Source organism: Rhinichthys klamathensis, unplaced genomic scaffold (assembly GCF_029890125.1).
Source record: "Rhinichthys klamathensis goyatoka isolate OS25496 unplaced genomic scaffold, OSU_Roscu_1.1 h1tg000206l_1, whole genome shotgun sequence".
NCBI lineage: Eukaryota > Metazoa > Chordata > Actinopteri > Cypriniformes > Leuciscidae > Rhinichthys > Rhinichthys klamathensis.
The window spans coordinates 1,346,764-1,371,973 of record NW_026606731.1 but is presented as its reverse complement, the minus strand read 5'-3'; the positions used below and the strand labels follow the sequence as shown (position 1 = coordinate 1,371,973).

General features: G+C 38.5%; 1 protein-coding gene across 2 annotated transcripts; it reads right to left on the bottom strand.

Annotated features, from left to right (window-relative positions):
* Positions 1 to 13,758: 13,758 nt before the first annotated feature.
* pde9ac (phosphodiesterase 9ac) lies at positions 13,759 to 24,803 on the bottom strand. Of its 2 annotated transcripts, none has more exons than XM_056263366.1 (19): positions 24,654 to 24,803; positions 22,416 to 22,486; positions 22,184 to 22,261; positions 22,047 to 22,090; positions 21,855 to 21,909; positions 21,677 to 21,747; positions 18,796 to 18,883; positions 18,567 to 18,648; positions 18,386 to 18,460; positions 18,233 to 18,319; positions 18,030 to 18,134; positions 17,863 to 17,945; positions 17,518 to 17,674; positions 16,364 to 16,477; positions 15,950 to 16,054; positions 15,741 to 15,869; positions 15,558 to 15,653; positions 15,049 to 15,126; positions 13,759 to 14,833 (listed from the first exon to the last, which is right to left on the bottom strand). In XM_056263366.1, exons 1-18 carry the CDS (start codon positions 24,720 to 24,722, stop codon positions 15,076 to 15,078), a joined length of 1,560 nt encoding a protein of 519 aa, XP_056119341.1. In that variant the 5' UTR covers positions 24,723 to 24,803; the 3' UTR covers positions 13,759 to 14,833; positions 15,049 to 15,075. The 2 variants fall into 2 exon arrangements, with proteins under 2 accessions (XP_056119341.1, XP_056119342.1); XM_056263367.1 differs by having other exon boundaries at positions 15,049 to 15,120.
* Between the last annotated feature and the right edge of the window lie 407 nt (positions 24,804 to 25,210).

The following is a 25,210-nucleotide window of genomic DNA, read 5'->3' as shown; positions in this document are numbered from 1 at the left end:
CGTGAATCTAGTTCTGGCGGAAGAGTGACCTCCGACCCGACACGTGATGTATTGATGAACGCAGAAGCACAGAGGATAGTGCAAAACAAAACACTGGTCACGAATTAGAAGTCTAAAAAACGAGAATTTACAACAAAAAAAATGTCAGAGGATTTCAATATAAGAGAACAGGTGCTTGAGTTTGTACTGGAAACCAGTGATTATAGTTTATAAAGTTCTCACTTTTTCACTTTTTCAAAAGGTTAGCTTCACTATGCTGCTTTGAATTAGGAGTCGCTTCAGAACTTGAAAAAGATCAGTTTCAAACTATAGTTCCCCAATATTGTGCCAATCAAATGCTGTTGCGTGCCAGGCGTTTGGTGTGTTTGATCGTGAGTGAGTGTGAGGTTTGTTGTCTCAATACGTAGAGCAATGACAGAAATACGATGAGTAGGACATGCACCGACGAGTCTAGCCACTGTTTTTGTTCCATTGTAATCGTCATCTATGCCACCTTAGAATCATCATCCCCTGCTGTGTGCATTCGTCCCTATTCAAAGATTTAGAGCTCACACATACACATGTGTGTAATACAGGCCTGTAGGCATAATGAGGTGACAACCAGGTAACCCTTCACATAAAGACATCTTGTATTGTTTTCCCCCAGACTGCCTCTTAACGGATATGCTCTGTCTAATGAGCCTGTAAAGAATGAAAGGTCTGCAGGTGCATTCATTCAAACTGAATTCCTCTAAAAATTCACAATGAGGTGTTGCAATGACACAATAACTTAGCAAACAATATAAAAATAAAGCATTCTGCCACTTATTTCCTCTTCTTTCAAAGCAACAACAAAGAAATGTTTGTCTTAAGAAAATATCCTGAGAAAGTTTTCCTATGTAATGCCTGTGTGGTATTTGGGTTAAACATGTGTCTGAAGATTGCTAATGCAGAATTCCTCACAGAGGATTTACACCACAAAGGAGATTTTGCACTGGTTCAGGAAGATTTAAGGTTAACAAGTGCCATATTGAGAGGAAATAGTGTCATAAGCTTTAAAACAGTACGATTTCGGACATCCTTGTTGAGCCCTGTTTGCAAATGACTACAACTGTGACAATGATTAATTCTACAATTTAGCATTCAAATCCTCTTCCTGGTGGTGGTAAGATATAATAAAAGTATGGACATTGAGCTCTTCAGCTCTAAAAAACACACCCTACTCCTGTTTCAAACATCAGCAAATCTGTTTCAGATTAAAAAAAAAGTCCTCTGATCATAAATCATGTTCTTTGAATAACTTTTCATTGGATTATATGTAAAATCACAGAATTAACGTGATTCAAGAACTCCGTTTACAGAACTTGGCAGAAAAACGGAAAAAGAATGTTTGTGTGACAGCTTATTCCACAAGCTGCATACAATATGGATGAGATTTGAATTCTGGAGCTTGATTATTATTTCAGAGCAACATAAAGAGGGATTTGCATATATTAAAAAGTCATTTTGGCTTGGTTTGAGCCACTTCCATACAGTGGAAATATCTGTCTGCACAGCTTTGGTCCGTGGATCCTGGATGGAGGGGTATCCCCTTACATGTGTGCTTCAGTGAGAGCACTTCACCCCCTGGAGTAAAAGCACAAATGGAGAATAGGACTCAATCCATAACCAATGTCTGTAGACCCACTCTCATTGTGTGATACTATAATGAAGATTGGATCCGTCATGTGGGTGTGTGAGTAAACAGCTCAGGGAGGTCTGAGTGGTCACAGAATGCCAATCCAATGCCACCACACTTTCATCTACACCAAGAATCCAACATCTGCACCGCACATGCACGTCACATTCCCTGTTTCAGCAAACCGTGACAACTGTGTTAGGCCTTCAAAACAGAGATGAAACTCTATCCCAAGGACTCTATCCCTTTTGCTGGGTTTCAAAGCTCAGGAGCATTAAGGATAAGTAAGAGCTAAAGCTAAAATCTCAGTTTTCAGTGGGACCCCAACATAATAGATTTGAATAATTTTTATATTTATATTTACATTTATAAGATTTAAACTCATATGTACTGGTCAGAATTATTTGCCCCTTTGGTAAATATGATCAAAGATGGCTGTAAAAAATAAATCTGCATTGTTTATCCTTTTGATATTTCTTTTTTTCAAAAGAATTGAAAGTGGAGTGGGGAGTGGGGATCACATTATGAAATAAATGTTTTTCTCCAAAACACATTGGAAACAATTATTTGCCCCCTTTTATTAAATACTTTTTACAACCTCCTTTGGCCAAGATAACAGCTCTGAGTCTTCTCCTGTAATGCCTGATGAGTTTGGAGAACAACTGACAAGAGATCAGAGACCATTCCTCCATACAGAATCCCTCCAGATCCTTCAGATTCCCAGATCCATGCTGGAGCTTCTTCTCTTCAGTTTTTGGATCACTGTCCTGTTGGAAGATCCAAACATGGCCCATTATAAGATTTCTAGCACAGGCTGTCAGGTTTTGGTTGGTATTTGATCGAATCCATGGTGAACAAGATGTCCAGGACCTCTGGCAGAAAATTAGGCCCACAGCATTAAAGATACAGCAGAGTATTTCATTTTACACTTTTTATCCCTGTGTTCACCAAACCCATCTTAAGTGTTTGCTGCCAAAAAGCTTTTATTTGTGTTTCATCTGTCCATAGAACGTTTGAAAAGTAACTGACACTACTGGAACTCCAAACATGACGGGTTCTATTCAGATTTTTTTTTTAAAGAAGAAGAAAAAAAGCTTTTTTGGCAGCAAACACTTGTCACGGTGTGGTGCGGGCAGAAGATGAAGGAGAATTAAAGTTTCCAAAACAAACTTTTACTACAATATATATCTATCACAGATACAAAGATGACAGGCAGAAGGTACACACACTAAACACAATGTAGATTGGACAAGGACTAGATGAACAGAGGGAACTTAAATACTAACACAGATGACGATGATTGATTAAAGCAGGACAGGTGTTACAACTGAAGACAAACGAGGGCCGTTTCTCAATACCAAGTACGCAAACTTCGGACTTGCGTCCTTGGTAGTTCGGACTTGCCAAGTTCGACTCAGGAGAACGAACTCCCGAGGACGAAAGGACTCGAGTCCGGTTATTCTGCAAATGGAACAGTGCGTGCTTGATCGCGTCACTCAGCACGCTCTGGCTACTCCGGTTACTTTATGTAGCTATATTTTAGGCAACAATAAAACGAAATATGTTATAAAACACCACTCTGCCTCTTTTCGTCAACAATAAAACGAAATATGTTATAAAACACCACTCTGCCTCTTTTCGTCAACAATGAAACGAAATGTTATAAAACACCACTCTGCCTCTTTTCGTCAACAATAAAACGAAATATGTTATAAAACACCACTCTGCCTCTTTTCATTTAAAAATCTTAAACATAGTAGCCTAATGGCCATGTGGTTCAGGCAATGCGCACATTATCTTCACTGCATACATTCATAACATGAACTTTTTGTTTTCATTTTAAAAATATAAAACATTATTGATTTTTATTGACATTTAACAAACAGAGACAGGGTTGTGTCATTTTATTGTACATATAGTGAAGAAAATGTTAAAATAAATATAAATATATATATATTTTAAAGTATATAAAATAAAATTACACAACCCTGTCTCTTTTTGTTAAATGTCAGTTTTAATGATCAATAGTATCTACAATGATAAATAAGGCAAACAAGTCAAACATAAGTAAGCGCTCTAATAGGCTACAAAGTTAAAGTTAAATAGCCTAAATATATAAAGTTATGAAACTTCACTTTGCCCTCAGCCAAAACGATTTTTTGCCATGGAACAAACAATAGTTTAATGAGACCAAAGATCGACTTATACACAAGACATACGTCAAGTTTATCCACTAGACTTGAGACATCAGAGCCAGCGGCAAACGTCAGAAGCACAAGCCGAGGAAAAGCTGTTCCAGTCGGGGTTGATGAGCGTTGAACACCCGCTGTGAACGCCTGGATGTCACAACTACGAAAACGTCATATACATTTTTCAAATAGGCGCTATCTTTATAAATAAACCACAGATTTGAGCTTTAAACAACCACATTCTCGCCTGAAACACTCTTAAAATTACATTTCATGACACAATAACAGTAGTATTTTGATATTAAGCAGGTTTTCTCCTCTGCTATTGACGCTTGCTGGTTGGTGCGAGATGCATTCTGGGATACCATGGCTGTCTCAAGTCCGCACAAGTCACCTCTCGATGCATCCTCGGTAAACGGGGCGGATCAAGAACACATCCGGGGATTTGAACTGGACTTGGCTAGATGTGAACTTTGAATTGGAACAGTACTTGGGCAGTGACTGATGACGTTTCTCAAGTCCACAAGAACACAAGAACAGACAAGAACGCATATTGAGAAACGGCCAAGGTCTGGCCACCATCGCCAAGGACGTATAGCACCGCCCCCAAAATTTGACGTGATGCGCAGGCATGACGTGAAGTCTAGGCTCGGCGGGACTGACGTGAAGTTTAGGCTCGGCGGGACTGACGTGAAGAAGCTCGGGCTGGTCAGGCGTGACGTGAAGATCAGGCTCAGCAAGACTGACATGAAGCTCAGGCTCGGCAGACATGACGTGAAGAATCTCAGGCTCGGCAGACATGACGTGAAGAATCTCAGGCTCGGTGTCAAAGTCTTTTAAGTTAATTTCCTCCGGACCTTGGACGAGGACAGGAACAGAGGATTCATGAGGGACGATCTCGGCGGGACGAGATTCTGGACGGGTGGTCTCAGCAGGATGACTCAGGACTGGTGGTCTCGGCGGGACGATCAGGCAGGACGTAAAGATCAGACTGGTCAGGCAGGACGTGAAGATCCCTTGGGGCTGGCTGTGTCTCAGATCGAGGCACGACACTCTCCAGACACCGGATGACGGTCGGCCTCCAGTCCAGTCCGGTGGTGTCTGGGAGGTCTATAGGATGGTTAAATGTGGCCCCGATCCGGAACAAGGTGCATAGGCTCTCGTCGTCCAGGGCGCTGGTGGCAGCAAGGCGGCACAAGCCTAGGGTAAATGCAAAAAAGTTTTGGCTTTCCTGAGCCAGGACGATAATTCTTACCCCATCGTCCATTTTAGGGTGGTCCAATCTTCTGTCACGGTGTGGTGCGGGCAGAAGAAGATGAAGGAGAATTAAAGTTTCCAATACAAACTTTTACTACAATATAACTATCACAGATACAAAGATGACAGGCAGAAGATACACACACTAAACACAATGTAGATTGGACAAGGACTAGATGAACAGAGGGAACTTAAATACTAACACAGATGACGATGATTGATTGAAGGACAGGTATTACAAATGATGATGATTACAAGACACAGGTATTACAACTGAACACGAACGAGGAGCGGGAAAACTGAACAAGGAAGATGTGACTGATGAAAACAAGATAAACAACAGGACAGAAGAACATAACTGTAAAGTTGTTTCGCAACCCGCCATGAAACCAAAAGAAGAAGAAGAAGAACATAACTGTGACAGACTTAATATGGGTTTGGTGCACACAGGGATAAAAAAGTACCCCATGTGTAAAATGAAATACACTGCTGTATATTTAATGCTGTGGGCCAAATTTTCTGCCAGAATTTTCCTGGACATCTTGTTCAGATACATGGCATCATGGATTCGATCAAATACCAACAGATAAAAAAATCAAAACCTGACAGCCTATGGTAGAAATCTTATATCTTATATCTATTATTAGATATAGATTATAAATCTATTATAAAACATTACAAAATCTTACTAAACCTAAACTTTTGAATGGTAGTATTTGTTTATACATAAATATAGTTGAGTCATGAAACTCTGAGCACTGATTGGTCCCTTTAACGTCGTGGCATTAGTCAACTACGTACTACCTAATCCAAGTAACCATATATTTCGTACCCTATAGCCTGTGATCGCCCTGCTGCGTGATAATGAGAACTTCTGTTTACCCTTCTTCCTCCCCAGCACCACCTCCTATACAGGAGTTTTAATATATTCTTGCAGCAGCATATCCTTTATATGTTATTTTAACTAAGCTGAAAAAGTTCTTGTATTAGCTCAGAAGCAGATCTCGTCTGCCTATTTTTTTATATATAATATGAATCATCAATAAATGTTTGTATATAGTATAAATATTAACCATTACTATTTTTCTAATTTATTTTAAAACTTAAAAAAATAATTGCAATAATAGCTGGAAATTAAACATTTAATTAAATTTAATTAAACACATTATGCAAGAAACTATACAAGACAACCATATATTCACTCGCTTGTGGTAAACAAATAGCGGTGAATTTATTAGTCTGTTTGGACACCCCAAATGTTCACCTATACGTGACAGGCCCCTCCCCCAGCTCTCATTTGTCTCTTGACCCAAACGAGTGGCTTCCAGATGGGACTGTTCCAGAAAAACCTGTGTTACCTTCCAAAGCTTGTTTGAAGAGAGAGCATTCGAGCAGCTAGTGTGATTATTTAACTCCTCTCCAAATGGAAACGGTCTTTCCACACAGTCTTCTTTGTGGAAATTCCCAAAGTGTGGGAAGCAAGATGAGGGTCTTTAGATGACAAAACAAACAAACATGTTTGGACTCATCCTAGGAAAGCATTAGGAACCTCAGAAGTAGCTCAGATCGAAATGAAAGATGAAAGAATATCCACATTTAAACTGCATAATGGAATGGCTGGTGTTCCACTCCAAGCCTGTCTTTACAATACCATGAGTGAGACTTCGTCTTTTCATAATTACAGAACTGGATGTCGCAGGCCTGTGCGTACACATCTGGCTGGCAGTCTATCACGTTGGTCTGTAAATGATTATATCTACTGACACTCTGGTTATAAATAAGAACTCCCTGCTGAGTTTGAAGGAATAGTCATCTGCGGCATGTGAAGTCATTGCTGCAACCATCAATTTGCCATGTTTTCCTCAGAAAATTCTTCCAGTGGTGCGGTTTGGGTGCTGCAGGATCATGGGTCATGATCAGGTGCTGTTGAGACACAAGACCCCCGGCTTTTTGTGGCAAGAGAAGATGCATTTTATTAAAGGGATGGAAAAAGTATGGCAATTCCACGTTAGGTTGCAACAATCCTGGCAAATCCTCCTTTGGAAAATCACACAGATTTTCCCATTCTTTCCATACCTATTTTACAGTGGGTGATTATACTCTGCAACCCTCAACCCTCTTTGTTTCCACACTTATTTTTTATTACCAAGTAATAAAGAACAAACTGAAGCCCATCAGGTGATAACAATGTGCTGAATAAAAACCTGTACGCCATGTGTTCCGATGCAATGGATCTTGGGAGGACTTCTTTAGCACATCAGTAAAGAGTGTTAGGGTTAAAAAACAGCACTATGTTCAGAGTAGGCGTGGATAATCGCAGTCCTATGTGCTGTCTTAAAGCGAAGCCAACATACAGCTGTTGATCTGCTGCCAAACTGCAATCAAGATGCCTGCTGGAGATAAATGCAGAATGGGGAGAGGTAAACACATCTGGCCCAATCTCTCCCAGACAGTTTCTTCTTTTACTTTTTTAACCCTCAGGTTTTGTTTGGGGTCCCAAGGCAAGTTAAATACAAATATTAGCAAAATCACACTTAAGATTTAAGAATCAAATTGGCTTTTCTGTTAATAGAATATATAGTATTAGTAATTTTTTTTCTTCCAATGTGCTTTTGGGGTCAAATTGGCCTAAACAAGAGCAATGTACACTGTTGAAAAAAATTATATTATCAATAACTTATGACAACATAGGCTGTGCTTTTACACAACTCATCAAAATAAGTTAAGCAATTTTTAGGGTTAAACCTTCAATAACATCTCTACTGGGTGGGTTTTGATTATTATGTCAGAGAAATATTTTAAAAGTAAATACTATTTTTAGATTATTATAAAAAAAAGAAAGTACATTTTAACAGAAGTACATATGGTTGTTGGTTTTTTTCTGGTGCAAAATTACAATTGAAGCCTTTATTTTTTGGTTTATTTAAAGAACCACAAATTAAAGTGTCTATGGTAGCAGACAAATAAAACCTTTGAAACCTTGTAAATAAAAAGTTATGAACTCTTGTGGGACGTGTGCAAGCTAAATAAATGTTTCATCACAGTATATAGAGAAATACTGTAATAGGGGGAAAGATTAAAGACTAGCCAGAGACTACAATGCTGTCTTGAGAAACACCAATCACTGTGCAATTGTTTTTAAGATGATACTAAGATTTCAAATTCATCCCAAATCAGCTTGACCCAGTTGTTTTGAATATGCTGATGAATAGTCTACTGAAGTCACTTCAAACAGTAACATCTTCAAAATACAGAACAGCAGAGGTTGATAGGGGTGACAAAATGTAGCAGTCAAATGCTGAGATAAGGCAATTCTCCAAGGACATTATTGCCAAAATATAAACTTTGCTCTCCTAAATCATGGCCGAGGCATGTGTGGCTGCTTTGCAGGATTCTTCAGGCATAAATTATGGACACAGTGTATTTTGTGATGTTATGAGCAGTATGATCTCATGCAAAGGGAGGCTAATGGGTCGATCCTGTGAGGAGTCCTCCAGACTTTTCAAGGAAACTAGCTTGTCTGTTCCATCTCCCCTGAGGCATGTTGTTCCCCCCCCCCCTTTTTTTAAACAAAATATTTATCGCCACATATTATCCTGACTTGACCGTCGGGTTGTTGATGAATCTTGAGATATCCACAGATCTTGTCCCATCATGATATCCAGTCTGGTTCACAAACGGACAGTTGGTTTTTGTAGTAGGCAAATCTATCCTGAACGCTTCACCGTTTAGACTGCAAATGACCTGATGAGCACTACAGGTGTTCCCTGTCTGGAAAGTGTGAGGTGTCCTGTAAAAGCTGTCTGTCGAGGAGATTGCGCTTTGACTTTATAAGGAATGCCCCTGAAGCCATGCAGACCTCACATGAAGAGAATTCTCATTTTGCCTTCTGATATTCTTATCTTTAATACATTTTTATTATATTAACATAGTTTAGAACAGTGTCCAACCCAATTTAGCAGGTTTTTACATGAATCCTTACAAACGACTCACAAACTCAGGAATCAGCCTGTTGAATCCTTTCCATGAATCCTTCACTGAACGAACTCACCGAATCTGCCAGGAGAGCAAATGAATCAGCATGTGATTCAGGCTGCTAGTTCCATGTCATTGCATTAGTTCAAGGCGAAAAAAAGGTGTTAATGTGAATAGGCTAAATGCATTTTTTAGCGGGTTTTAGGGAATAAGCGGGTCCCACCCAACTCACAAACAAATGACTCTTATGAGCCGGTTCTTTTAACGAATTATCCTCACAAATGTACCGGTTTGAATTAGTCAGACGACTCCTTCCGACGAAGACTTCACTGAATTAACTGACAGAATCCGCCAAAACAGTTAGTGAATCAACTTACTGAACTCTTTCCGAGTTAATGGTTTGAATCAGCCTGATGAATCCTTCTGACAAACACTTCACTGTATGGCACTCACTGAATCATCATATGACTCACTTACGGCAAATTCCATCATGTTAATGAATCTTTACTGAATTAAAAATAAAAATAAAAGTTAACTGAAAGAGAATAAATGCATTTTCTCCATTATATTTCAATACAAAGGCGCTTTTGGTGGGTCTCAAGATGGTGAAATATGTAGTTATTATCCTGTCAAATGTCGAGAGCGCATTATTGTAGCGCGAAAGTACATTAATATAATGCGCGAGCGCGAATCTCTCTGCTCGCGCGCGGAATATGATGTGCCGAGCGCGAATCTCTCTGCTCGCGCGCGGAATATGATGTGCCGAGCGCGAATCTCTCTGCTCGCGCGCGGGAACTGGGCGCGCGCTCTGAGATACACTTCTCTTGTAAGAATTCTCTCTCTGGGCTGAGTGGGCTCGCTCAGAGAATATGCCTGCACTTAAAACGTGTTCAGTGCAATCGCGAATCTCTCCTCTTCCCCAGCTAACAATTTTAGGTTATAAGAACGTTTTCATAACGTTCCCATTAAGTTATAAAAACTTTATTTCTGAATGTTCTAGGGAATTTCAAAACGTCCAGTTTTTTAGACGTTGTATTAATGTTATTTCTTGGTTATAAGAACGTCCAATTCTCCCTATATATAAACGTTGGTTGTATTAACGTTATTTCCTGGTTATAATAACGTTAGAACGTTCTATTCTCCCTTTACATAAACGTTGTATTAACGTTCTTGCTTGGTTATAAGAACGTTATTCAAACGTTCAATTCTCCCATTATATAAACGTTCTCTTAATGTTTTTCTAAGATAATGAAAAACGTTTCATTCAATAAAAAAAAACATTAAGAAAGCTTTTAATAATTATTAAAACCTTTCTTAATGTTTTTTATATAACAAGGTAGCCTATAAAATAGGCCTATATGAAGAACCTAAAACAAGAACTTTCAGATTTTAAAATTAAGACAAAAAAAAAATGAATCATGTCTATAATATATGTGTAATGTAGTCCACTGAAGTTGAGTTGAATTGAACCCAAGTATAGTTTATTCCAATAAACCGATTTGGGTTGAAGTGACAATATGAAATTGACATGAACATAAACTTGGACTAAACATAGAATCACCAACAATGGTACAGGGAACAAAGCTAGACAAGAGACAATGGGAACACAAGGACAAGGATTATGACCAAAAATAACCAATGACATTCACAAGTTAAAGTTTATTTAATTTATATGGCTCATTTTTACAATAGCCACTGGCTGGCCAAAGTGCTTTACAGAACAGCAGAAAAAAGGGGGGGAAAAAACTTACATAACATATGGAATAGCAATTTCTGATTGGTTGTTGCCGTTTTGACAGCGTTTATGCCAAGAGCAAAGAGAAAGAAATCGAAGAGAAGAGTAATTAGGCATGCGCAAACGCACGGGACACAGTCTAAGCACATACACGCTTACTTTAAGCGAAGAGGAGAGATTCCCGATTGCACTGAACACGTTTTAAGTGCAGGCATATTCTCTGAGCGAGCCCAGAGAAAATTCTTACAAGAGCAGCGTGTATCTGAGAGCGCGCAGAGAGATTCGCGCTCGGCACATCATATTCCGCGCGCGAGCAGAGAGATTCGCGCTCGCGCATTATATTAATGTACTTTCGCGCTACAATAATGCGCTCTCGACATTTGACAGGATAATAACTCCATAGTGAAAAAGTTTGGGAACATAGGAGAAGAAACATTCTGCTTTGCACCGTTTCTTTCACTAAAGGAAAATGATTCATGCATCTGTGGTGAACTGAAATCTAGACACCCCCCCAAAGGAGAGGCCCCTGACAGCCCAAACACTGACCCTTAGCTCTGGGCCCCTCTAAGAAAACACAGAGAGGAGACGCAGACCGGTGGAGACATATGTGTTTAGACAAAGACCGTATCTGGAGAGGAAATACAGTAAGAGGGAAGAGTTCTGCAGCTTTGAAGTTTAATAGAGTCTGGATGAGGAATGTCATTAAAGCTCCACTGCTGTCCATTACTCCATTACTGAGTAATGCTTCTAAATTACAAATAGACATACCACGTTTAGTTTTTAAATCTTTTATTTTTGCTAATGTATGCCATTATATTTTATTTAGATTTATTGCTAGTATATATATATATATATATATATATATACTTCTGAGTTGTTGCACATGTGACAAATAAACTTTTTGACATAAAATGATTCCATTTAAAATAACTTGTTTAAATATGACACAGTTGTTGTCACACTATCCTTAAAAACATAAAACTTCAAATGGGATTCATTGGTGGAAATACCCCTAATTAGCGAGAGGGTTTTGGAAACTAATGACAATAAAGGAAAGCAAAACAGCGTGGTCCTTTAAAAAGAATCCAAATCACTTTTAATTTGACTTTACAGTTTACACCACATCGACCGCAGTGACACAAAGCAGATTTAATCTGTTTTGGAAAAACGTTCCAGGGAACTTATCTCCAAAACACTTTCACTGACAAACATGGCTTCAAGTTTGACGCTGAACTGATAAATGATACTGATAAGGAGTTCAGAGAGAATTTTACTCGAGTCAAATTACCCAGGGGGCCGTTCTTCACACAGATAATGTGTGCTGGTTTCAATTGTGCTTGTGTTTTCTCTAGAAAACCAGAATTGATGTGCACCAGTCACCAAAATATTTTTCTCTTCAACATTTAAAAACAGAGTCCAAGAATTGTTTAAATAATGTACATTTATTTTGCTTACCAAGGCTACAGTTAAAACAGTACTATTGTGAAACATTATTACAATTTAAAATAACTGTTTTCTATTTTAGTATAGTTCAAATGTAATTTATATCTGTGATGGCAAAGCTGAATTTTCAGCATCATTACTCCAGTTTTCAGTGGCACATGATCCTTCAGAAATCATTCTAATATGCTGATCTGCTGCTCAAGAAACATTTCTTATTATCATCAACGTTGGAAACAGCTGTACTACTTCATACTTTTGAGGAAGTGTACATTTCAGGTGTAAATTAAAATGTCGATAGTACATTTTAGTAAAGGTAGTAAAAAGTTCAAAGTGATGGTGCCAAATTCTACAATACCAACACAGTTCAGGTAGGTTTGTTATATGACCAAAAACCAGGCTTTTATATGTCTGGGTGTGACTTTCTTTATCGTTTTCAGTTTCCACTCTTGAGAATTTTTCTTTTGTCATCTAATTGCTCTTCTTTTAGTCGTCTGAGTGGAAAGCACAAAAGAGCTCTTTAGAGAAATATTGCCACCCTGTGAACAGTCAGTAAAGCACAGGCGACACAGAACCTGAAAGTGTCAGAACACAAAGAAACACATCTTAATGGGTCAGTCTGTGCCTTCTGGGTCCAAAACAACTTGAGATTATTTGAAACCCTGTTTTGTTGATTCTTAATTGGGACTTTTTGAAACATGTCAGAGACATAAAGAATGCCTCTTCCACTCAAGAGCAGTTAAAAAATGCAATCAAAGTATAAATATATCTCGCATCTAGCTAAAAGCAAGGGTGTGCCTGGATGCATTGGAATCAGAATGAGCGTTGTTTTTTTTCTCTGAAGTGGGTGATGAAACAGGCTTTGATAATCTGTGAACTCAATATGTCACAGTCGAGTGGAGACAAAGCAAGACATGCCAGCAGATGGATAATTGAAAGCTTAAATTGAGGCTCATTATCTAATAGAGGCAACAAGAGGAAGAAATCCATATCAAATGATGCCATTTATCATGAAAACAAGCCAAAGGCACTAACATATCCAGCGTCTCCAGCCGCGATGGAAAAAGCGCGACTTTAAAAACAGGTTCAGACGTACATGTTCCAGTCTGTGCACCAGGAACAATGACAGACAAACTGCACTATGTAATTTGTGCGTGTGCTTTAGCCCTACGTTTTGGGTCACGTGACTCAAAACCAAGCCTATTTACATACCACTTTCCATTCACCTCTTAAAATCTGCTTTAATTGATAGCTTGCAATGACAAACTTTTGCACCCCAGTCCTGTTTCAACAAGTTACGCAGCCCTTAGCGAAGGAAATGTGCCGTGATCTTCATCAATCAAAATGTGCTGATCTATAGAGGACGACGCCAAACACTGACAGCAAAACATATGAATGATATGATGCGTACAGGCCTAACCTTGTCATAATAGCAAACACATGTGACCTCCTGGCGAGAGTTTTTATTACCACGTTGATAAAAGGAGAAAAGAACAGCCAGGAGGCAGAACTCCCACAGACTTTATTGTCTTATTTTGAGGAAGTATTAGAAGCAAACCAGAGTAAATAGGATACAGAGAACGGTGAGAACATGGGGCCACAGGGTAGAAATACCGAGTGTGGTTAGAAGGTATGACTTATGGTGTTTAAAATTAAAAAATCTGCAATTTACTACCCCTCATGTCGTTCCAAATCTGTATGATATGTTTCTTCTGCAGAACACAAAAGAAGACATTTTGAAAAATGTTCAACTATTTTTGTCCATACAATAAAAGTCAATAGGGTCCAAAAAAACACTGGACCCCATTTTCTGAGGCATTTTTCAAACCATCTTATTTTGTATTCTGTAGAAAAAAGAAAGTTATGACATTAAGCAAATTATGATAACATTTTCTGTTTAATCTTATCATTTATCCGGATGTTCTAGTGGAAATGCCTTGATTTCAAACCTCAATAACCAAATTAACAAGGCAAAACACATCTAGTTTGGAAACTCAACCAAAACACTGCAAAAGGAGTTCTCGGGTATCCTTAAAATTTGATATTATGGTTTACAGTGGTATTGTGCTCACCACAAAACCACCTAAAATGTGAACTGATATGTTCTAAAAGGAACTCAGGAGAGAAATAGTTGATAAAGGAACAGCATCATATTATGCTGACCTTTTATAATCATCAAAAAGCACTAGTTATGGTTATACGTCATGCTGTAATCTTGATTGCTTTGGGACCACAAAACGTGCAGATGACTACTACTACGTACATGCAATAGAAATGCATGTTTTTGTTGTTGAACACTGTAAATAGAACAAAAAGCCAAACAAACAAGATCAAAACTGAAGTGATGAATCTATGCCCATATCAGCCGAAAAGGCTTTTTAACTGATTGATGACAAAAAGAAAGAATCAGACTGGCCTAGTAGTCTGTTGGTAAAAGGAAGCGAGTCATGATTTCATGAGTCGATTAGGTGACCTTTTAGATTCAGTGGATTCAAACCAGCCGGCGTCAACACCAGCCCAGTGTCTCACAGATCCTCACACCGGAACTCTGTCCACACAGTGCAGACGGGCACGGGTCTCCTGAAATTACACAAGAAAACACATCAAACATAGCATCAAGTGCCACTATAAAAAGTACAGATTAGGAAAATACCAGTAAGATGCAAGTAAAGGGAAAAAACTTCAAGCGCATAATAGTAAAATGAATGGCTTTCTGGCATATGGAAAGGACAAAACACTGCACTCAGTGTATAATGTATCAAGTCAAATACATCAAAACTATATTAAATACTTACACAGTATCATTACAATCGCAGAAGTGCTTATTTCTTCTTCCCTCCTAATGACATATTTTCAGTTTTTTTCTTCTGTGCCTAATTGAACAAAAAACACACCTTTATGTTAGCAAGATGGGAGTCTATGATCTCAGATAGTTACATACATTTGCATGTATATTTATAATATACAGATATATTATATATGTACACACACACACACACACACACATTAATGTTCAAAAGTTACCTAATACTGCATTAAATTGATCAAAAGTGCCAGTAAAGACCTTTATAATGTTATAATGTCTTGAATCTTGACAATATTAAATAATTAAACACAAAAATATTAAGCACAACTGTTTTCAACATTGATAACAATAAGAATTTTTTCTTGAGCACCAAATCAGCATATTAGAGTGATTTCTGAAGGGTCATGTGTTAATGAAGACTGGAGTATAAGGAATAAATGACATTTTAATTACATACAATAAATTACAAACTATGACTATGAGCTGAGGAGCATTTACCTCGGTCATGGCGTCATCAATTTGCTTCAGCTCCTCATAGTGGTCCCGCGAGTCTCTGAGAGGCTGCACCATAATCTCTTCAATCTGAGGGAACAGCTGAGAGGAACATATGAGGGTGAGTAAATGGTGTAAAAAGTAAAAGTAACATTTGAAAGAACAACAAAAATGACTTATTTCACTTACCTTCATGACAGTTTCAAACATGGGGATGAGGACAAATTTAATGAAGCCAATCTGGGCTGTGGGCTTGGTGACTTTTTCTCTGTCCATGAAGGCCGCCACAGGAAGTCCCTCAGATTTCTCTCTATCACTCTGAACAAAGAAAAGACAGCATAAACAAACCCACCTGTCACTGTAGAGCAATTACAACACAAGTTGGAGAGTCAGCAAACCTGCATGAAGTATTCCTCCAGCAGACAATCCACCCACGGCTCTGCCACCTCTGTAGGCCGGACTTCATTGGAAATGTCACAACATTTGATAAGGACCATCTTCAGCTGAACACGTGACAAACAACAAATCTTTACTTTACTTGTCAAATTTTACTTGTCAAATTCATGCCATATCCCTGCTGAAAAACACACTGGTCTTAGCAGGTCTAGGCTGGTCTTAGCTTTTTAAAAACGGGTCTACCAGTCTTGCCAAACTGCCGTTATGCTGGTGTAGCTTTTTGACAAGCAGGTCTCTAAAGTCTAAACAGCTAAAATGTGCCCCAAACCCCTCTTAAACTGACCATATAAAGACCAGCAAATCATCATAGACTGGTTTAAGATGTGTTTTTGGCAGGGAGGGTGTACGGTACATACACAAGTCACATGCTCCTCATTGGTGAAGTCAAAACTGTCCACTTTGTGCTTGAACGAGTCCAGAATCTCGCCATGCCTGGCCATATCCGTGGCCAAAATCAGTGTGATGATAGCCTGCCAATACATTGCCATATAATAAACACATATATATATATATATATATATGTAGAAATTCCTTTAAAATATAAGAATGTTTACAGCAAAACAATGACCTTGGGGCCATTCACGCATAATGTGTTTTTGTGTTCCAATGCTTTTTCATTGTTTTTTTCTATGTGCTTTTAACAGGTGCTAGACAGTCGTCTTTGATGGTTGTGCTCACGTCTTTTGCATCATCTAGCGTAGAGGTGTCACAATATATCGATATTGATGATAATGATATTTAAAAATATATATTTTGATATTGTGTTAATACTACACATACGATAATCCACGCCAGTAACTATCTGTTGACAATCTATCATAGTAGGTGGCAGTAGTGCACCTTAACAATGTGATACCATCATAACATTTAAAAAAGAAGACAACAACACTGTATAGCTGCTACTGCCATACAAAATCATGTTGGAGGATATGAGAGGAAAGCGAGACACTCTAGCCACCCGGAAAAGGTTAGCTCGCCAGTGTGGGGAGTTTTTTGGATTCTGTAAAAAAGACGGGTTGCTAGACACCCCAGTCTTCTGCAGGAAGTGCAGATCAACAGGTTTTGCAACTGTACAGATTTTTCTACGCTTATGTACAGTTTTGGTTACAATTATTTCCACCTCCCTACACTATTTTGAGTGCAAATCATTGGCCAAAAAAGAGAACAAACAAAATAAACAAAGTTAAAGATGAATTTAGCCGATAATATTATTTAATTCCTTTTTTCAAAATGTTCTATCAATTTTGCGATAATGTCATTATTGCAAATTGTTTTTACTATGATAATCATGTAGTAAAAATCTGATATTGTGACAGCACTAATCTTCCGGTGTTCTAAAGACACAGAGCTCAAGTTAAAAGAGGGTCCTCTTTTTAAATAAAAAAAAATCTTGAGACTTCTCCTCTCTTCATTTCACTGCCCTGTCTCACATTTTTAAATGTAAAAATGCGTTCTGTGTGAACTGACCCTTAGATTCCCTCAAATGGGAGCTGATATTTTAATGCTATACCTGTCGGATCTGTTTAAAGGCCTCTGGGTCCACGTTGGCAAATATGTTACACTCCGGCAATGAGAGTATCTGGAAGGCCACAGCGCAATGGTGATTCTCTAGAGGCGAGATGTCATTGTAGCGCACTGCCAACTCAGTGCGAGCATTGATTTGATACCTGCATTAGAAATGAATGCGCTAGATTATCTCTTCATATGTCATGTGAAATGGTTACTAAGATAAACACCACAGATATAGGACTGTAAAATTGTCATCACGAACGTGCAGGCAAATACCTGGGTACACCTGTATGTTTTTTATGAGAACTGACTCGAGAGCATAATTACACAGAAGCGAAGATCTTACGTGTTGTTGTATCCAGGGTGGTCTAAGTCGTGACACACGGCAGCAGTCATTAAAATGCCCAGATCTGTCAGTGTGAGCTTTTCCTGTGGGCCACACACACACAGGTTTCCACTTTTACTCTTCCACAGTAATTGCTGTACTAATTGCTACTTACGTAAGGTTCTCACCTGGAGGTTGCAGAGGTGGATCATGCCATACATCATCTGACTCACGCAGAAACAATGGCGGAAATTATGGAACGGGTTGCTACGGTAATTTTCCTGAATGCCCAGCTGAGAACATATAAAAAGATTGGGGAACATCAGAGCAGTTAAACTGGGAAATTCAGTGGAAATAATTTTAATTTCTACAATTATACTAATTTTCTTACCAGCCAGCGTTTGAGAGTAATCGGGTTCATATTAAACTCCTTCACAAGGCCTAAGTCATGGTACATGTACTCCAGGCAGCTCAACATCTGATGAATAAACGGCAAACCATTTCATCTCTAAATGCACTGTATATCTCACCAAGTTAGACTTACTTCATTGTGCTCCCAGTACCAAACATCGAAGGTTGGTTTCTTCAGCGCTTCAATGGTCTCCTGAGAAAGCGTGTACTGAGGAAATCAAGAATAATAGAGATTAATTCACATAGAGAGAGACAAAATGTTCTCCCGCAGGGCCCACAATTCAATCAAAGCACATCATAAAACTTTAAAGCACCTTTGGGTAGCTGGGGACATCACGTCTAGGAGTTAATTTCATTCCATCGTCTGAGAAATTGTATTTGCATGGACAATTCACTCTAAAAGGAGAGTGGTGGATTAGTCATTTAGATACATTTATGTTTCTAGTTTTGGAAACAGCCGCATGATGGCGGCTCTAGATGGATAAGCAGATAGATTGTCACGCTTGCTTTGATTTTCTTTGGAAAATGTTTTCTTTCACTTACCTTCCTCCTGCTCTGGATGTCATCTCATCTCTCAGTTTCTTCAGGTCGTTTTTGCACCTCTCAATCTCCACGACCTTCAAACCCTCCACTGTATAGAAAATCAAAATAATAAGAAGAGTGTTTTTTAATTGTGTTGCTATGGTATTCTGAGTGTTTGTAGCGAAGCTGGTTGTTTTGCATTGCTATGCAGTTGCTAGGGTGTTTTTATCATACTGTAGATATGTATACATATGCCACATTCAACCACTTCTTGGAACGGCCAGCATGTCGTCACTCACAGTAAGAATCAATGATGCCACAACAATCCGTGGGTGCTTCTCATTTCTTATTTGTGCATCCTTGTTACCTTTCCTCGCATTTCAGCTCCACCCCCTGTAGGATACGAGGGAAGGCTGCAAGGAAAGAAAAGGAGGACGGAGGAATCGAATGAAAGCTTTTTTTTATACATTGGAATACTTGATCACTCGAGCGTCACTTCACAGCGTCATCAGCAGCGCTCAAAGGATTTGCCCATATGTTGTTGAAGTTTGGTTATTTATAATAAATAATAATAAAGCAAGATACCCTGTTGAAATATGTGAGATGTGTGGATTATATAAACTGCAAAGGTAAAGTATAAATTAAAATGATTGTGTCCGATGTGAAGGGGGAGGAGAATGTATACGTGCGTCTCGTAACGTTTAGTCGATAAAACACTTCCGCAGGTAACACCTGTGTATCCTCGCTCATGACTCCTCTGGAAGCCTCCTCACTCCTCGATCCTCGACTCCTCGCGGTGCAGTTAGAGAATTGAGATGTCCTTCAAGATGGCTGAGCTTGATTGGTTTCCGGGTCATAGGATGGAGGACGGAGGAGCGAGGAGAAGAGGAGGGATATTGAGAAGCACCCCCTGTATCATTCGTTTGATCTTCGGCTGACAAATCAGAGGAAAGGGGCGTTTCATTCCCACCCACGTGTAGAAATCGAATATTCAAGCTGTTTATTCATTTTTCTTCCTCAGAACGAAAAACAAAAAATCAAGCTAAATTCTTGTTTTTCATTTTTTTTGGAACGGTTTTCAAATTTTTCTACTTTCAATATTAAATCAAAAAACGACTGAACGAATGATACACGGATTCACAACATTTCACAGCTTGTGGTTGTGAAACCACAGAGATTTAAATTCGCCTTCGTCTTGTTGTATTGTGTTACTTTAGCAAAATCATCTGCTGAAGTCTATTGCAGATCTAGATATTCATACATGCATCTATGGTTGCAGACGCTCAGCCAACTTGCCCTCGAATATTCACGTAATGGCTTCGACCGTTCCAATATGGCAGACGGCTTACATATAGCTGCCCAAAGAAACAGACGCTAATGAGGCATCTATATTAAGCGTAGCGTCAGTTCTGGCAGGTCATGTTAATCAACTCGCATCAGCTGACTCTCAGCTGATCCACGACTACCTATAGGAATACAACGTCTATCACTGTATACATATATAAGCTCCTTCAGTATTATCAACAGCTATCGCGTTTCTCAGGAGCCAATTCCCTCCTCCTTCCCCAGCTCCTCCTCTCGTCAGTCAAGATTTGGCATTCTGATTCCCCCCGAATCAGACTTAAATTCTCTAATTATGTTGTACATTAAAATTAATTCATGATATCTGCAATACATTCATGTTGGTTCTTTTCTGTTTACCCTAAGGGGAGTTATCGCTGCTCTCCCTGCTCTTATTCATGCTAGGCTGTATGGATGCGCAGGGAGTTCTTGCCCAGAACAGAACCATACCGCCAATCCAAACTGTATGCTAATTGTCAATCGTATTTGACGATAGTGGTCCTGACAAAAGTATATTTCTATGCATGCTTCTGTGTGAGTTTATTGTTGTCACGTGTCTGTCCTGTCTTGTATTGCACTTGGGTGTCTTTGTTATGTTGGGCCATGTGCTCTTGTTATTATTTGATCCCTCCCCCTTGTTACCTGATTAGTGTTTGAGTTCTTCCACCTGTTCCCTCTCGATTTGCTCCCTTTTTAAGTCTGCTCTTGTTTGCAGTCTTTGTCGGATTGTTGTCTAATGTCTCCCATTCCCTGTGATTGTCTTCATGGTCAGGTTCAGTTATTGTTTCTTGTTTTATTCATTGTATTTTTCCCCCTCGTGGGTTTTTGCTTTGTGTTTGTTTTTGTGAATAAATATACCTTCTCCTGCACTTGAGTCCTCACACCTTTTTGCCCTGCACATCATGTGACAATTGTGTTCGGAATGACTTGAAAGTCGTTTGGTGTATGATGCATATGGTGTATGATGCACAGTTATTCTCTGTAACCATTTACAAAGTAAATGATTCTTAGGGCCATATTTACTAAACTGGGCAAATTAGCTTGAGAGCGCAATTCCAAAAAAGTGCTGATGGGAGTGGAAAGTTGTGCATGATCTACTGGCGACATGCAAATTAAAGAACACAGATACAGCCGGATCATTTCCATAATGACCAATGCAATCTACCAAGAGCAGCGCAACTTAGCGTCTGGTTTAAGACCTGCTTTTTTGGGGGCGGTAAATAATGGTGCAAATGCCAGTAAATTGACTAGCGCAAACCTTAGTAAATCACCTTGCTTGATTCATTTAAATACTCTCCTCCCATAAATTTTGCATCTGAAAGGGAAACTCATACAAATGTATATGCAATAAGGTCAGCCACAAAAATAACCCTGTCCATGCGTTTTCAGCGCAAATTTTTCACTGCGTGTCTTTGGTAAATCCTGATAGTAGTTTTTTAATGCCAAAAGAGGGTTTGCCCTTAGTGTTTTAAAATCTGTTTAGGTGTTAAAAGTCATGTAGTGTAATAAAACCAGATAAAAAATAAGACAAACAGCAAACCGTAACATTGTCATTACATACGTTCTACTCTCTTCTCCAGCATAGCCAGTCTGTTGGTCACTTCCGTTTTCAGTTCGTTAATCCTGAACGCTCTGTAGAGAGAAGAACAAAAAGTTTTTTTAGAGCTGGTTTTAGTACAGAAACATTACGGTAATAGAGATTCATCTCCAGTCCATGGGAAAACAAACATGTCCGTTACCTGCTGAACTGCTCTGCTATCTGTGAGATCACATTCTGAAACATATCTTCCTTTTCTGTGGAGTTAAATACACAGGCTATAAATCAGAGCAGAACAAATCTTGGCTCGAAACAATATAATGAGTGAATGTAGATCTAGGATACGAGTAAGAGTCAAACACTGTGACAAACAGTGAAAAATTATGCACGTTACCTCCCAGCTGGCCGGTAGACAAAGGAATGACTTTGTACAGGGAGCTAAAAGGACAAAATGGGCTCATTAACTGACAGATCTAACTGAAAGTTATCATAACTGCTTATACAAACAGCAAGGGCCAGGCTGTATTTTACTTGGGGGTGTTGGTGGGCATTGTGGGATCGATAGACACGAAAGCACCTTCAGGGTTCACCATCATTATAGCAGTGTTCCTACAGATAGAAGAAATAAAAAGTGAAATTAGATGGATTTATGATGTTAACCACTGAACATGTTGTCCACTACAGAGAACTTCACTCTCAACCACTGCAGGTTTGCAAAATGGATTGCAGTGTTGATTAGTGGTGATATGAGTGATATACAGACCTAGAGATGTTGGAGGAGGAACACAGCAGTTCTTTGATATCACATGGGCTGCAGTGACGACTGAAAAGCACCTATGAGGGACAAATAAGGGTGTGTTAGCAATATTATGTCTGTATTTGTCGTCATACCTGTACTACAATGAGAAACACTGCAACCCAACTGAAATATGTATGCTGAAATAAAAATTGTGAAATGTCATTGAAAATGTTGTGGGATTGTTGTGTTGCAAAGAACTTTTAAAATGAAAGTGTGGTGTCATCCCATTGGAAAGATTTTTTTTTAAAACATCTTAATAGGCAGCATGAGATTAAATTGAGACTTCGGCGTGAGTCTCTTCTTTCTCTGGTTCTTTCATTGCCATGTAATCTGACATGCATCTCCTCTAGAGTTTTACTCTTTACACTTTACTCAGATTTACAAAGACACCAGTCTGCAATAAAAAGTCAGAGCCTATAATATATAATTTTTTATATTAAAGTTATATTCATTTTTTTTGGGTCAATACTAAAATAAAACTTAATTCAGAACTCCAAATCTCCCGAACTATGGTAGAGCCACCTCTGAGCAATGAATGTTCCTCTGGGGTTATACAAATTATGAGATTTAAATATATATGTTAGAATTTACACACTACCGTTCAACAGTTTGGGGTCAGTAAGACTTTTATTTAAAGAAATTAATATGGTGGTGATGGCGCAGTGAATAAGACACATGCCTTTGGTGTGAGAGACCCGGGTTCGAATCCACTGTGAGACACCAATGTGTCCCTGAGCAAGACACTTAAACCCTAGTTGCTCCAGAGGCGTGCGACCTCTGACATGTATAGCAATTGTAAGTCGCTTTGGATAAAAGCGTCAGCTAAATGTAAATGTAATATTTTTATTCAGAAAGGACACATTAAATTGATCAAAAGTGGCAGTAAAGAGTCAAGACATTTATAATGTTACAAAAAAATTCCATTCGAAATAAGTGCTGTTATATTTTGAAATTTATATTTAATAAATGAATCCTGAAAAAATATATCTCGGTTTCTACGAAAGCATTAAGCAGTACAACTTTTTTCAACATTGTAAATAAAAAGAAATGTTTCTTGAGCACCATATATATATATATTATAATGATTTCTGAAGGATCATGTGACACCGAAGACTTGAGTAATCGCTTTTTGACAAATAAACAAATAAATGCAGCCTCCGTGAGCATAAGAGACTCATTTCAAAAACAGTTTTTAAAAATCTTACCGACCCTAAAGTTTTGAACTGTAGTGTAAACATTCATCTAAAAATAACTGAAAAATTTAGCTTTTTGTTTTTGGTACTGATAGGTTCATTGAATCTATCATTGAACAAAGATTTAAAAATGACGAAGAGAATAACACAATGTGAAAGAGGAAGCTGTGGTAGACAGGCTCAGATCCCCAATAGATCCTGTACTACAGTAAACCATGCCATTCTCAATGTTCTCAATGTCCACTTGGTCTCTCTGAGCTCTTAGGAGGTTGTATGAGCTTCAAGATGAAGTGCTGAATCTGAAACAAGCATTTTCTGCCATATTACCTTTTCATTCTGTACAAACCTCCTGCATTTTGTGACAAAAATAATCTTAATGAGTTTCTAGAATATGTCAAACATTTTTCATCAATCATGGATAATGATGTGAGTACTTCAGAGTATGATTGAGCATCTTTCATATGTAGAACAACACTCTAAATTGGACTTAAACACAACCATTAACAGCACTTCAGCCATTCTCTTGGAAACAACAGGAGAAAACAAAGTGTCACAACAGCATGAAATGTCAGTCACACCTGCGGAACAGCTCTTCAGCTTTATTTTTAACCTGTGCACACTGATCTCCCAGCACTCCTCTTGACAGATGAACTAGTACAATGACAAACTGCTAAACATCTTGTTTAAAGGTTTAGAGTCAGCATTTCAGGACTAAGATATTAGAGATAGACCAATAGGCTACACCAGTCAGGCCCATTTGGCCTTTTCGAGCAATTTTTCTTTTCTGTATTTTTTCACTAAATATTTAGTAAATATTTTATAAATTAAGTTGGATTAAATTTCAATTACACTGAATAGTCAACAATATATTGGTATTACTATTGTCAATGAAAACCCCATATTGGTCAGCCACCAGTAGTAATCCATAATCGCATGACAACCACTAACTTGCATCCTTGAGTTTAAATTTAGATAAACATGAGTTCCTTAAAACACTGAAGACACTCACCTTCTGCACTTTGCCATCTACATCCAAATAGATGGTTTTGGAAGTGTAGGAGGAGGAGCCAGACCCCATGCTGACCGAATGAACTGTGAGATCCACCTGTCCTGGTACCCCTAACCAGGAGCAGAACCACCAAGACCAGCTCTCAAAAGTTCTCTGCAAATAAATGTCCTCTGCAAATAAACATATAAAGAATGACTTTCACATCTACAGTAGAGTCTTTTAAGTCTTTAACCCTTTAGTCTAGTACTTTCAACCAAACAAATAAACAGTGATCGAAGCATCAGTTAACCCTTCATATTGTGTTAACCCTCCTCTAGTGAGGAGCTACAGGGTCAAAAAGCAGTGTGACACTTTGCTTAACCAAGCATCAATCAATTAAACATTTTTTTTATTTTTTTATTCATACAATGAGTCAATGGGGTCCAATGTTGTTTGGACCCACATTGACTTTCAAAATATAGACCAAAAACGCTGAAACAGAAGAAAAAAAATTGGTTTGAGGATGAGGATGAGTAAATGAAGACAGGATTTTCGTTTTTGGGTGAATTATCCAATTA

What these genes read in the sequence shown, in the direction of transcription:
- pde9ac (XM_056263366.1), bottom strand. Translation starts at nt 24,722, where the DNA reads ATGGGGTCTGGCTCCTCCTCCTACACTTCCAAAACCATCTATTTGGAT. An exon ending in ATAGCAGAGCAGTTCAGCAG is followed by an intron (nt 21,748 to 21,854) that starts GTAACGGACATG and finishes TTCTCTCTACAG; the next exon opens with AGCGTTCAGGATTAACGAAC. An exon ending in ACATCCAGAGCAGGAGGAAG is followed by an intron (nt 18,649 to 18,795) that starts GTAAGTGAAAGA and finishes CTCTCCTTTTAG; the next exon opens with AGTGAATTGTCCATGCAAAT.